This window comes from Podarcis gaigeae, assembly GCF_964106915.1.
Source record: "Podarcis gaigeae genome assembly, chromosome: 8".
Classification (NCBI taxonomy): domain Eukaryota; kingdom Metazoa; phylum Chordata; class Lepidosauria; order Squamata; family Lacertidae; genus Podarcis; species Podarcis gaigeae.
This window is the reverse complement of record NC_139684.1, coordinates 5,058,561-5,073,719: the sequence shown is the minus strand read 5'-3', so window position 1 is coordinate 5,073,719 and position 15,159 is coordinate 5,058,561. Positions and strand designations below refer to the sequence as shown.

Below are 15,159 nucleotides of genomic sequence, written 5' to 3'. Positions count from 1 at the left end.
GCCCATTGCCAAGTAGTGGCAGCAAGTTACATTAAAGAAGTTGTTCTCCACACATCATCTCTTCTAGATGCTGAAAGGAAGCTTCTTACTCTGCCGCAGTGGGCCTGGGGGGTGGCGGCAACCATATGGACTAAAATCCATATGGGTGGGTGGGTGTTTCGGGCCCCCCCAGCCTCCCCCCCAATGGTGCCCCTGCAGAATGGATTGCACATTTATTCAAAACCCACTTAAACCGATTTAATTTGTTCAACAAAACTGATTGGCTTGACCAGTGAAACCAGCTTTTCAAAGAGTGGTAGTCATTTATACCTCCCTCATCCCCCTGTCACCCTACTTGACTTTTGGCACCCTCCCCACAAGTGACCCCACTGCCCTAATCTTCAAGACGTCTTGCTTCACCAGCACTTCAGGTGACTCTGTCTGCCAGCAAGTGATGCTGGCACAATTTTAGACACACCAAGATGAACTCAGTCCGTTAAGCCCCTTGACGGTGGTGGGCCAAGCTCACCAGGGTTGGTCCCCTGTTGTGTGGGCCCGGCTAACACCCTCCTACAACTAAAATACAACATAGATGGTATTTAACACCTGAAGGAATAGGAAAAATGAATAAAAATTGTAGCGATGTCTGCTGGCGATGCAACACCGGAAAAGGTACCATGATACATATATGGTGGAATTGTTTAAACATCAAACAATTTTGGGAAACAATATATAATGAAATGAAATAATAATAATAATAATAATAATAATAATAATAATAATAATTTATTATTTGTACCCCGCCCATCTAGCTGGGTTTCCCCAGCGACTCTGTGTGGCTTCCACAGACACCAAAAATACACTAAAATGTCACACATTAAAAACTTCCCTGAAGATGTCTTCTGAATGTCAGGTAGTTGTTTATCACTTTGACATCTGATAGGAGGGCATTCCACAGGGCGGGCGCCACCACCGAGAAGGCCCTCTGCCTGGATCCCTGTAACTTGGCTTCTCACAATGAAGGAACCGCCAGAAGGCCCTCAGCGCTGGACCTCAGCGTCCGGGCAGAACGATGGGGTGGAGACACTCCTTCAGGTATACTGGGCCGAGGCCGTTTAGGGCTTTCGAGGTCAGCACCAACATTTTGAATTGTGCTCAGAAACGTACTGGGAGCCAATGTGCGCAGTATATGCAACCTGACGTGGTGAGCGCTAAACAAGAAGAAAATATATATAGGGCTTCCGGAACAGCGCGCTGAGGAGACGGGTGGGGATTTGCACGGCCCTTTCCACGCAGCAGAGTCCTCCTGGATCAGGCCAACGCTCCTCCTGCTTGCCTGCTCTCTCCCAAGACCTCCTTCCTTCTTGGTCTCAGTTTCTCTCTCAGACGCAACTGTATCCTGCGCTGCGAAGATTGCCAACAAAGAGCTGCTTCGACACTGCAGCAGTCGGATCACCCCAATACCTCCTAACACCTGATTAGAGGTGACCATAGCCGACCACAAATTCTTTATTTATTTTCTTTGTTCCACTATGTATCAGGGTGGGGAGACTAAATTAATATAATAATAATCCTTTGCTCGTCCAAATAAGCTTTTTTCATTTATTTATTGAGGCCCCTAAGTCTATGAACTGAAGAGATTTCTCCAGTTTCAAACCTCATCTCATGCTCTTTCTGAGCCAAGTCCAGACCCGGCTCTGTGCCTTCCATGGGTCACATCATGCCTGGGAGTCAAAACAAACTTCAATCTGCTCAGGTGAGTATCAGGCTGGAGTCCCTAAATGTTGCTCCCCTTTATCTGGTGTCCCTTAGGCTCTGCCAATGGGAAGGGGAGGGTGGTCCAAGGGGGCCAATTCTCCAAGCGGCCAGTCCTGCCCAAGGGGTCGAACTCTGTTCCAGGCAGCTCCTCCTGCCCTTCTCACGAGAGGCATTCCCTGCCCCTCCCTGGAATGGATCTCTTGCAATCTCTCCCTGCCATTTCGAGCCAGGCTCTCCATGGGGCAGCGGCCCTTTCTCTCCCCGCCCCCTCCCGCCGATTGGCCAGCAGGATCCGGAGGGGCCAATCCCCGGCGCGGAACCCGAGCCTCCTCCCGGCGTGTTCCTAGCCGGAGCTGAAGAGGAAACGGACCGTCCCGCCGGAAGTTCCGCTGCGGAGGCTGCGGGGAGAGGGAGAAGGCGAGCTCGGCGTCGGAAGGGGAGATGGGCCGGAGTCGCTCGCGGTCTCCTCCGCGGAGGGGTACGTAGTCTCGGCAGCCGCCCGGCCTCCCCCTTGGGGTCCTGCTGCTCCTCTTCGCCGCCCTTCCGGGAGGCCTCGTCCTCCTTCCCAGCTGCCCGGGCGAAACCTTGGCTTGAAGGTTTCTCATTCGGGAAAGAAGGAAGCAGGGGCAGGCCGGTGCCTTTGCACCACGGGGAGGGCGGGAGGGCGGCTTGTGGGAAGCCCAAGGCAGGCCTCGTCTCTCTTGGCCTGGGAGGCAGAGGTCCCCGCGGATCGAGGCCGAACTGAGTCCCCGAGGGCGCGTTCCTCTCGCAGGGTGGTGGGGCTAGTGAGGTGCTGAGGAGCTGCGAGGCAGGCAGGGTTCAAATTCAGCCGCCCATGAAGCTCACTGGATGCCTTTGGGCCTGTCGCTGCATCTCAGCCCAACCCACCTCAGAAGGCTGCTGTGAGGATAAAATAGGGAGGGGGAGAACCAGGCTGGCCTCCTTGGGAGGAACGATGGGCTATGAACGCAATAAAAAACAAAGGAATAGCTCTTTCTCAACCACTTTGTGGAACTGGCCCTGTTGTAGATGCAGAACAGGTACTGTGTGGAACCAGTAAGATATCAATGTTTTCTGCTTTGTGGCTCCTTACAGTCAAGCAGCATATACATTTTGTGCAATACATAAAGGAGGTGGTGTCCGTGGTTCTCTTACCACCACCACTAACACCCTCCATTTTTATCCTCACAGCAACTCTGTGAGGTAGGTTAGGCTGAGAGATTATAACTGGCCCAAATTCATTCTTCTGTGTTCTGTATCTGACAGGATATATAAACCTGGGCTCTGCTGGCCTAATAATTTAATTTATTACCTGGCCTGCTCCCTAAGGTCCAGCACCCTAACCACTGTGCACACCCTGGCTCTTATTTTCTTACTTAGAGAAGTGACATTTATCTCCATTAACTTCTTTTTTTTTTTAAGAGGCCTGGATAAACTCATGCAAGATGAGCCTGTTGGTGGCTAAATTAACATTCCAGCTTTGGGGCTTTGGTTGGTGTAAGAAAAGAGGATGCTGGGCTAGGCAGGCTTTTGGTCTGATCCAACTGAAGGGCTTTTGTTAAGTTCTCACTCTGGCTCTCCCACCCCCAAAAGATTAGATGCACCTTGAAGGCAGATGCCTATTTCATGCTTATGAGAATTTTTTTTAAGCACCGTATCTATCAGTATGTAAAAAGCCACCGGAGCAAACATGGTTGTTTTGCTGTGGAAGGCAGAGTGTGCAGAACGTTCTTGGAGTGTGTTTTAACTTGGCTAGAACTCAGAGATGTATAGGTGTGGAGCTAGTGGATTTCACTAAGTGCCCCCTGTAAATCAAGCACAGCTTCTGAAGACAGAATAGGACCTGCCTTATGTTGCCCTTACCTCTTTGGAAGGAAGGAGGTTGCAGGATACAGGAAGGAGCAAACTTTTAAGATGCAGGACTGAGACTGAAAAATACACTGGTTTGTTGAAGCCAGTCGGTGTATATAGTATGTTTCTGTAGGGGGAAAGCTGTACTTTAGAAATGAAATTCAGATATGCAACTAAAGTTGCTTGCTCTGTATTTTAAGAACGTCGGCGTTCCAGATCCACCTCACGTGAGAGGGAGAGGAGAAGACGGGAGCGATCAAGATCTCGGGAGAGAGACAGGCGGAGAAGCCGTTCCCGTTCCCCACACAGGCGACGATCCAGGTGAGGAGGTATCATCAGATAGTAGCTCTAAAGTTTCTGGCGAACTTGTTCTGTAAACACTGTCTCGTTGTAAGCAATGGGTGTGTGAGGCAGACCGGGCTACTAGCTCTTGCCATTAGCAAATATTGGAAAAGATGAGCGGGTAGTTTGCTTTTTTAAAAACAAAACAACTCCCCCCCCCCCCAAATTGCAGGAGATTATGACCCAGTTAACTACTCTACCTAAGGTAATTTTAAATGATGTATGGAGGCCCTCTTGAAAGAATTCTCTTGAAAGAATAGAGCCAGCATCTGGTCCTGGCAGTTCAGCTGTTTCTGTCCCTTCTCATGATAGCGCTAACCATACTAGCTCCTTTCTATCCCACCTTTAGCAGTGGCTTTGCTGGGATGTTTAACAATGAGAAAGGATTTGTTTTTAAGGTTGAACAGATGGTTTCTAGGCAGCTGAAATATCCTGTTTGAGTGAGGAAGAGAAAGATCTGTCCCTTGATGTGAGTGTAGCTAAACACAAGCTTTTTTTTGCATTCAGAGTGAGCTGATGGTCACAGGGTCCTGCTTTCTCTGTAGAACTGCAACTCCCCTCCATTTGCTTTGTAGAGAATATTCTTCCCCTATCCTCTTCCATAGCACCTTTCTGTTGTTCTGAACCCTTCTCCTGCAATAGACTACCATATCTATACCGTTGTTTAATAAATGGTAGGAGAAAGAAGGAGCAGGCATGGGTGTTTCTTTGTACTCTGCTTTAAAGACCCAGCCTTTCCTTGGTTACAGGTGTTGATAAGGCAGAGCTTGCCTTGTTTCATCCTGACAAGATCCCTATGGATCACCTTTCTAAAGGAGGTAGCTGTGGTGGCAGCAATGCACACTTCCACCTCTCTCCCTCTTTGTGGCTGCCTGGCAGAGGAAGCCGTACACTTCCTTGACTGAGGTGGACAGAGCATTGCAGGTACTTGACAGTTCTTTGCTCACAGACATGGTGTTGCCCACAAAGCCAAGTGTGGGATTTTGTGATGGTTTTGTTTTGTGTTTTCACAAAAAAAAATCAGCAAGTGTGCTGGTGCTTATCTTCTTTTGTGTGTTGCATAATCCAGCAAGCACACCTTTCCCTTGCCATTCAAGTGCAACCTGCTCTGGTTTGACTCTCTAGATCTCCACGACGACATAGATCCAGCTCTTCTTCCCCTTCCCGGCAGAAAGAAAGGCGAGATGATGAGAAGAAAGAGACCAAAGATGCTAAAGGCAAAGAGCGTCAGATCACAGGTAATGAAACAGCTTGGGGTGTTGCGAGCCATGCTGGAGAATAGTGTGTCATGATGCACCTTATTAACTTTGGCATTCTAGTTTGTGGTCAGATTCATAGGGGAGGGGTAGTTGGCTAATGTGAGAAGGATCTTGCCTTTTGGGCAAGGTTTGTTTGACTTGATGTGTTTCTGCTTCTGTTGGTGAGGACATATCCTGCCTCTGTTATTGAGAGCCTGTAGCTCATGTGTTGCACTGAGTCTGAGGGTCCATATAATCCTTTGTTGTGCCAATAAAGGCACCTTTGTTTCTCAAGTATATCATCTCTTCACACACCAAAAAATCCACAGTTGTGTTTTTCTAAACACTTGTTCAACAACATTTTACGTGGAACTATACTAGGTGTGGCTCTTTTTGAAGTGTTGGAAGGATTAGCCTTTTGTTTTGGGTGGCTGACACCCTCTTCAATAGAAATACAGTGGTACCTCGGGTTGCATACGTTTCAGGTTACAGACTCCGCTAACCTAGAAATAGCGCTTCAGGTTAAGAACTTTGCTTCAGGATGAGAACAGAAATCGTGCTCCGGCGGCGCGGCGGCAGCAGGAGGCCCCAGTAGCTAAAGTGGTGCTCCAGGTTAAGAACAGTTTCAGGTTAAGTATGGACCTCCGGAACGAATTAAGTACTTAACCCGAGGTACCACTGTACTTTCAGAATTGTTTACCAACCAAAGAATAAAAATACAAAACACATTGATAGTATAAAATCAAAAGTGGCAGAACACAGCAGACAAAACAAACTGATATGAAACAATCAAAACATTCCAAAAATTATGTTGGGGTGGAAGGAGATACATAGGTGAACTGTGTCCTTATTACACATGTTAGAAAGAATATATATATATATATATATATGCCAAATAGAAAAGATAAATTACAACAGCAAACTTGCAAAGTTAGCAAAAACCTTGGTGAGCATCAGTGACATGATATTTAAACAAATAAAATCCAGAATATTGAAATAAAATTCAGGGTAACTCCCCCAAAAGAAAAGTGAACAGAGTATGGTCTGGGTTCTTCTGGTGAGGAATTAATGAAAGAAATGAAGGAAGACCAAGCTATAAAATTTATCTCTGGGAATAGTCACCTCTGACTACTCTGCAGTGTTGTGTTAGTTTTTTTATGAGCACAATCTTCCAAACCCTATCATGCCAGTTTTGCATAGTTAACAAACAATCACTTCGCCATAAGAATGCAGTCTATATCCAGACTGCTGCCAGGAAATGTCTTAAATATAATATCTTTTATTTATTCCTAGCAAGGCCAAGTCAGGGTGTTTCACCATTGTAATAGTCAGAATCCTAGAAATATGCTGTTTGAGGATGGTTCTGTGGCATTATTTATCTTTAACCCTCTTTCATTTTATCTCCTTGTTTATCTCCTTGGCTTCTTTTTCAGAGGAAGACCTGGAGGGTAAGACAGAAGAAGAAATTGAAATGATGAAAATGATGGGATTTGCATCATTTGACACGACAAAGGTGAGTGTCTTCTTAGTGCCCAGAATTCCTAAGAGTGAGATGTGAACCACTCTGTGCACTGGGACAGAAAATCCACACCATGTGGTAGTGGGTGCAGAATTCAACTTCCTGAGAATCCCTTCGTTTTTGTTAAAAAGTGGGGCAGGTTTCTAACACTGCAAGTTTTTTATAGAGTGGTGCTTGAATGTGTTTGAGCAAAACTAGTGAGACTTCAGAAGATTCCGTATGATTGGGGGCAATCTGGCTTTCATACCCTCTGTAGCTGCTTGCCTCTCTCATGAATGGTAAAATAAGAAGCGAACCTGTTTTTATTCAATATTTGTAACCTTTTGCAGAGCACAGGGCTTGGATTACCTTGGCAAATCTTGAATGCAAAGAGTTGTTTATTATTATTTTATAATAGCAACATCTCCTTTTGTAGCACACTGTAGGTTAAACAGAAAGCCATTTCTGGCAAGTTCAGATCTTCCTCACTTAATCAGACCATGGTCTTGAGTTTTCCTCACCAGTCATTTAGAAATGGTGACTCCAAATGGTCTTTTAGTGTTCTTAATGATGGAACAGAAATGACAGAAAGGCAGCTTGCTCAGCTACTGGGGAGGATTCAGGCTTGTTCTATAGTTTGTGCATCCACACAAGGAAGGGTTGAGCTCCAGTAGGCCTGGCCTTGGGCCTTTGCACTAGATTCTAGGACAGGAGTGAAGAACCTCCAGCCCAAGGGGCCTCCCCATCTGGCCTGCAGCTTCTTCTCCTTGCCCACCCAGTACAGCAGTTTAGCTTGAAGAAGCCTCCTACTGGCTTCAATAGGAGGCTTCCTCCCCCCCCCCACCATAAATAAAATGGTGGCAGAGAGAGCGCATGTAAATGATGGAGAGAGTGAGTGTGTGTGTGTTGTGGGAACTATGAGGTGGTCCTACCCACCACTGATACTCAGCCCCTGGAACATGTTCCCAAATCTTCTACACTACAAGGGGCTTCCAGACTTGAAACATGTCGTACAAGTTCCCAGGAACTTCCAGATAGCTTGGAAACAACTCATGGAAGCATTACTGTATTTTTCGCCCTATAGGACGCACTTTTCCCCCTCCAAAAATGAAGGGGAAATCTGTGTGCGTCCTATGGGGCGAATGCAGGCTTTGGCTGAAGCTTGGAGAGCGAGAGGGGTCGGTGCGCACCAACCCCTCTCGCTCTCCAGGCTTCAGGAAGCTATCAGCAAGCCTGGGGAGCCCGCGGGAGTTCCTGGAGGGCTCCCTAGGCTGCAGATAGCAGCCTGCTACCCGGAGCAAGGGGCGCACTGAAGCAGAGCGCCCCACGCTTCGGGCAGATATCCGCAGCCTAGGGAGCCTGCTGCCATTGTTTTTCTCCTCTAAAAACTACGGTAGGTGTGTTTTTAAAAGCTCGGGCTTCCCCCGCTCCAGCCCTGCGGCTGGGGGGGGGGGATATTTTTTTCCCCTTTATTTCCCCCCAAAAAAACTAGGTGCGTCCTATGGGCCGGTGTGTCCTATAGGGTGAAAAATACAGTACATTGGCATTGTGTGTAGGAACTCCGCCTAGACATATTTCCCAAAAGCAACTGCAAAAAAGAGTAAAGATTGGCTTTTGTTCATGTCCTACCATTCCTCCAAAGTTCCATTGGCTTTTATTCTCACTTTCCTCCCAGAAATGGGCTTTCACACTTCCTTCTGCAGCCCCATGAAAATCTACTCAGGGTTGTGGGGATGTCTAGGATACAGTATAGGGAATGCGGATGGAGTTGGGGGCGGGGTTGCTGAAAATCACCCCCTCCCTTACAAGAACAGAGGAGCAATGCAGGCTCCAAGTCATTGTCCTCTTCCCTTGGTCGGGCTTCCCTGCACCTTACGTTGTGTGAAGATGACTTTGTATTTCTGTTTGTGTTTTGTAGGGCAAGAAAGTGGATGGCTCTGTAAATGCCTATGCTATCAACGTATCACAGAAGCGGAAGTACAGGTTGGCATTGTTCAGTTAGGACCCAACTGGCCATGATTGTGGAAGCTCTAAGGTCATGTTGTGTTGGGCGGGGATGTCACTATGTTCACAGGAATACTTGGAAGAAGAGATTTTGGCATTGCTTCAGAACTCCCATTTTTTAAATAGAAAAACAAAAGCAGATTCCCATTTGTGGAAAATCCTGAAATGATTACCCTAAGTATTTCACTTGGTTCAGAAAATCAGTATATCCTGGGGTTTCTCAGATTTGTTGTGTTGAGCTGTCTTGTGGATAAACAAGTTCCTAATTGTGGCAGTAGAGCAACCATGATTTCCCATTGCAGGAGCAAAAAACTGTCACGATTGACTTCCTATGCCTCCTGCCCTTTCAGGATTGCCTTGCATAATGTAGAATTAGTTTGCTGCCATGTGAGGTTCTTGCTAATTGAAATAGAGGATCTGTAAGAGTTACTAGCCTTACAAATGGTATCTGCAACAAAGGTTTACAATGTGGAGTGCTTCTTTTCAAGATACCAATTTTACAGTCCCTTTCCCCAGGGTATTCCATTCTCCCTCCAATTCCCGCCCCCCCCAACACCCTCCAGTTATTTTGTGAGCAGTAAGCAGGCTTAGTCCCCAGAGACTGTTTTTGGGTCATTATCCCCCACATAGGATTGTTCTTCCAAAATGTTTTTTTGTATTTTTTTTAAATTTTGGAGTTTCCCCAAGCCTACTGACATCTCTGCTCGTAAGTGTGTGTTGTGCTGTGCTGTTTTAATTGCATATGGACCACACACAGAGAATGACTTCATGGATTTTGCTACCATTAATTTCTAAGTTAGAAAGTAAAAACAGTACCAATAAAGATGCTTCGAAGTCAAGTGTGCTTTTTTTATATGAATTCTAATTAGCACACAAGCACAGAATTGTGATTAAGAATATAAAAAATAACATAGTGAGATTAATTTTTCTAAAATTATTCCAGCACTTACAGCTGGCAAAGGCATTCTGGGTAATGGATGGGCAATGGCAAGAAAAAAATCAGGAAGATGGGGTGGGCATTCAGAACTTTTAGGGGTCAACAAGAAAGTTCACTGCTAAGGTTTGCCTTTTCTCATTGCAGGCAATACATGAACAGAAAAGGTGGATTCAACAGACCTCTGGATTTTATTGCTTGACACCTGCACTTGTTACATGTGAAAGACAACCTCACTCTCTAGTCCCTTAATTGTCTTACCAGCAACACCTGCGGTTAAGCAGATTTCAGCTTCTTCCCACGCAGAATGGGGATCTCATTTGTGGAGACTCCATGGAAGTGACATTGTCTCATAGGAAGAGACGGTAACATGTTTTCCTCAAATGACATGTTTGTACAAAATGACTTACTTTTGTGTTGCTGTGTTTTTATTTTTTGTAGGTTTCTGTTTTAAAATATTGCCACTTAAATTAAAAAAGAAAAATCTGTGTTTTCTTCTTGAGAGCACTTCAAACAGGAAGCCCCTTCTTAAAAGCTAGGATGAAAAACGATTTTCTTTTGTCTTAATGAGGTTCTTGAGATAAGTTTATTTCATTATTTCTACCCCACCTTTTCTCCAAGAAGCTCAAGGTGGTATACATGGTTCTCCCTCGTCCTCTTTTTATCCTCACAACAACCCTGTGAGGTAGGTTGGGCTGAGAGTATGTGACTGGTCCAGGGTCACCTAGTGAGTTTCATGGCTCAGTAGGGATTTGAACCCCGAGAAATACTTTGGTGGGTCGGGGGCTCTTCTTGGGACAAGTGTTCAGCCACCACCATCTCTGCTACCTCTCATTTAGAGAAAGTCTAAATTTCAACCCCCCTGGTTCTCCCCCTTCATTGTCTTGCTTCTGGCCAACAGTGGGCCTTGCCGCTGTTCTTGGGTGCCTCTAACCAACATATGAACATGGTAACACAGCTCCAATGGACTTTTCCCATTAGCTTGTGTGGTATCCTAACTTCTTCCAATAGTTTTATGGGAGAAATGGGCATTTGGTGTCTCTTCTGCAGTAAATGTGCAGAATTTTACATACTAATCAGTGTCATTTCTTTAGTACAGAATGTTGGGGTAGGTTTGTTTGGTGCCCTGTGTGAAATACACACAACCTTCATGATAACTCTGAGACGTAGTGTCAAGATAACAATTGCTGGTATTTGGGTGGTGGTTGGAGGCACTGGTCATGAATATCAAGCCATAACAGTTGCCCTGCTGGGTCCAACCAAAGGTCTGTCTAGTCCAGCATCCAGTTTCTGCTTATATGTCTGGGAGAAGACCACATGCAGAACACGATAGTTCTGGCTGCCCCTTTCTCGGAGTCTCGTTGGCATGGAGGTTCCATTAGCTGGCATAGCAAGTAGTCATTGACCCCAGCCTCCATGATGCCATCCCTTAAAAGCAGTTCAGAGTAGAAGCTAACATCCACAGTAACTTGCTAGTTGTGTTGGGTGCTTTCCCTTGTCTCCAGTGGCATCGGAGTACACGTCACATGAAGCACAGAGTACTTGTTTGCCCCTCTTGTGGTACCCGCTCCTTCTGTTTTGGAGTACTCTCAATGTGTACATCATCACCAGAAGTTGGGGTTGCTGATGAGATGCTGTCATGCCTACTGGTAGCCAGAGTAGCTCAGTTGGTCCAGCATGAGACTCGCAATCTCAGGGTTTTGGGTTTGAGCACCACATTGAGCAAAAGATTCCTGCATCGCAGGGGGTTATTCTGGGTGATCCTTGCAGTTCCTTCCAACTCTACCATTTTATAATTCTCTGACTGTCAAGCAAAATGAAACAAGATGACTTGGTTTTATGGGGGTATGGACAGCACGCATAGCTGACATAAATCACTCACTTTGTGACAAAATGAACAGGAGTTGTGCATTCCTAAGGAATTGTGCAACATGTAAGTGGAAGGAACTGCCCCTTGGGGGGCGGTTTCCCATCTTGGGATGGTCTTGACCATAGAGGGTACTACCAGGACATAGGACACTCCATACTGATAGCTAGAATGTACACTTTGAGGCTGCAAACGTTTGCATACTTAATTTGGTATAGGACCCACTGAATTACTTAACACTGAGATTAGGGATTGGGCTGCATAAATGGTTCCAGCAGCTTTGCTGCTGCACAACTAATTTGATAGGTGCAGCCCAAATTAAAATCTCATGCTCAACTTCCTTTGACCTAGAATGGCAATGGGATTTATTCCTCCCACACACAAGTACATACAGAGTTCTAAAGTGAACAGGATGTTGCTAGCACACAGTCCAAGTGGGTGTAGCTTGCGTAAGATTATCTGATAGAATAATATGAAGATAAAACAAACAGTGCAGGGAGTCAAAATGTGTGCGTACACGTACACACACACACACCTTTCTCTGGAAATGAAATTTAATTATGAGGCAGCTCAGGACTGCAGTTTGATTTAAAACTACTTGAGTAATTGGTAGATATTATAAAGGCTGCTTTGCGTTGCTTCTGGTTCAGCTGGGCATCTCAAATCTTCTCCCACTTCCCAATTGGTGAGGTCATATAAAGGTTTCTGCATCAATCCAAAGTAAATAATGACAAGCCTCCAGCAAGAATCTAATATCAAAATGAGGTCAACATTTGTAGCACTGGAACTAAAATCTGATGCTTATGTTCATGTAAACCCCCTGGTACAAGGGGAATGACTTCTGAAGTAAGCACCCATATGATCATGCTGTGGAAGATGTGGTGTTGTGTTGTGTCTCCTTCGAAGTGTATTCTCTCAGCCACCTACAACCCCATCCATCCCACCTAACACATTTGTCATTGCAAACAAAGTGTTTAAAGCAAAGGGGGACCCTGCAAGACACTCTGATTTGTCTAAAATGTTTGGCTAGGATTAGAGTAACATCCGATTTGGCACCTGGTAATAAATATTAGAGACTGCTTCTAGAGTGAGCAAGTAAAAACTGAGTAGGACAGACATTTTAAAGAAAAACAAACCGGCAGAATGATCCATGGATAATAAGCTACATCTACTGTTAATAAGCTACATCTACTGCTTTCAGTTTCAAAAACAAAGCAGGGACATGACTCTGCATAGGTGCCAACTCCCTGGGGCACCCACAAAATTCCCGATGAAGGGGCCAGGCACCCACAAATTTCAGTGCCAGGGCCATGCATGCTGCATGGCACCCACAGCCCTGGGCACTCACGGTTGCGGGGCCAAGTTGGCACTCCCTCTGTAATGACCCATTAGGCATTGGTGACCAGTTTTTGAATTCTGTGTTCAGTAACTAGATTCTGGCAACCTTTGGATTATGCAGTTGTCATACCTGATGCAGGTAAACAAGCTCAAATGTAGTCCATAGTTTTCTTAGCAGTGTATTACGTTCCTTACTTTTTGTCTCCTACATACAGAGATTCTCTGGCCCTCTTAGAGACTGTCCTCAAAGGTTTGCTTCTTAGGGTAGCTATGGGGAACCTCAGATCATAGGGCAGAGTGGTGAAATGCACCTTCTCTATCTGGTCCTCCTCATGCCACGCCCCTCGCCAGCCCTGCGTTGGACTCTGAAGGGAATGTATCCTTCAAGTCCAATCTTGCTTGCACAGAGGATACTGGGTGTGCAGTAACTAGTCTATTGTACTAATGTGCACTGTACACTTTTTGCTCCACTAACTTTTGCCTCTGGCATGTAGACCCAGGAAGGGAATGAGGCTGTGTGATGTACCTAAGAGAGGTTCCCCCATCCCTCCTACCTTACAGAGAAAACACCAGAGACCCTTGAGATACATTTACTATGGTATAGGTTTTTGTGCACTACGGTCTACTTCTTCAGATGCATGCAATACACTGTGTTACAGGCTACATAAGGTGATGTGATGGGAGTTGTAAGCAGTGGGGTTGAAGGAAAAGATAAGTTCTCATTCACATAATGGTTGTTGGTCATGGCACAGGCACCCTGGCATCAGTAAGCCAAGACATGAACAGGCAACCCCTGATTTGCGTGGGGGTTGCATTCTGGGTCATTGTGTGCATAAGCCCACCCCCCACCCCCGTTATGCCCTTTCTGGGTCCAAAAACAATGTGTGCATGCACAGTCGCACATGTTGCCTGTGTCAGTATATGGAAACATCACCGCTGCAGACAGCCAGTTTGTTGACATCACATGATGCGCTTATCTGTGGGAAAAAAGAATTTCCCAGGACGTTCACAGGCTGGATAAGTCTTTATGAACAGTGTAACTTGAAATCTTCTGACTGCGCATGTTCAGGAAGTTTGTCAGACCTGCTAGAAGAACTGAACTGAAAGGACGTGTTTTTCTCTAGTGCTGTAATGTCAGAAATAAACATAATGTAAATAGATTTCTGACTTATTTTCTTTCCCCTGCGGAAGCAGGAGGAGGGAGGGGTTGTGCATTTTACCCACTCTTGGGAAAATGTCGCCTATCAAAATCTCCCTGGTCTATCCGAGATAGCAAGCTCCGAGGACAGTGAGAGGGGCCAGCCTCTATGGAGGGGGCTTGCAAAACAACAGACTGTAGTTATGTTTAAGAAAATGTTTTGCCTGAATTCAGTCCAAGTGGTAATACTGAACTCCTTACCCTTTCCAGCAGTTTCATGGGGTCTTTGATTGAAGTTCCTTTGTTCTATTTTGGGTTACCTTAAGGTCACTTACAGAATTTCCTGGAAGGCTGAAGTGTTGTACCCCCAGGTAGTTTTGAGGTTATAACTATTATTTTGTAGAAGCTGCCACTTCATCTTACATCCTCCATGGATCATTTTTGGGACCTGTGCTTTTTAACTTGTTCATGAAGGATCCAGAGGTGAGGGTGAGAATAGTGGTGGCCAAGTTTGCTGATGACACCAAAATGTTCAGAGTGATTAAAACAAAAGATTGTGAAGAGCTCCAAAAGGACCTCAAAACTGAGTGAATGGGCAGTAAAATGGCAAATGCTTATGCAGGCAACCCTTGATTTGTGCTGAGGTTGCTTTCCAGGTTATTGCGCGCATTAGTGGAGCGTGCATAAACCTGCCCTGTTACGCGCCCATTGCACCCTCTTCCTGATCTGAGGATGGTATTTGCATCCACTGTTCCATGTGCTTTGAACATGCACAAAACAGTTGTTCCCTGTATGAATGTCTGTCTTCCATACAAACTTGCTGGGCTCTGAGACCTTCAGAGGTGGCCATTCTCTTGGTCCCGCCACCCTCACAGGCTCAGAAGAAAGGAAATATGGAGTGGGGATATGAAGGTCTGCTGCCAGACTTTGGAACTTCCACCGGTAGAAGACTGTTTTATTTCAGCAGGCCTCTGTGGCCTGACTGTTCTTTAAGAAAAGGGCTTGTGATAGTGCATTGCTGCTTTTATTTGTAATGGATTATTTTTAATATTGTTTTTATTCTGCTGGAGTTTAATTTTAACTATTAGCTTTTATATGTCTTTAGCTTTTGTATTTTATATTTGTTTTAATTTTTGTAAGCCACTTTGAGTCCCAGTCTTGGTGAAAGGTAAGATATATGACAACGATGGTAGTAATAATAATAAAGTGAGT

General features: G+C 45.5%; 1 protein-coding gene across 1 annotated transcript; it reads left to right on the top strand.

Annotated features, from left to right (window-relative positions):
- Positions 1–2,056: 2,056 nt before the first annotated feature.
- Positions 2,057–10,092, top strand: SNRNP27 (small nuclear ribonucleoprotein U4/U6.U5 subunit 27). Its single transcript, XM_083753477.1, has 6 exons — positions 2,057–2,215; positions 3,789–3,909; positions 5,056–5,168; positions 6,602–6,681; positions 8,585–8,649; positions 9,752–10,092. Exons 1-6 carry the CDS (start codon positions 2,179–2,181, stop codon positions 9,804–9,806), a joined length of 471 nt encoding a protein of 156 aa, XP_083609603.1. The 5' UTR covers positions 2,057–2,178; the 3' UTR covers positions 9,807–10,092.
- Positions 10,093–15,159: the final 5,067 nt, after the last annotated feature.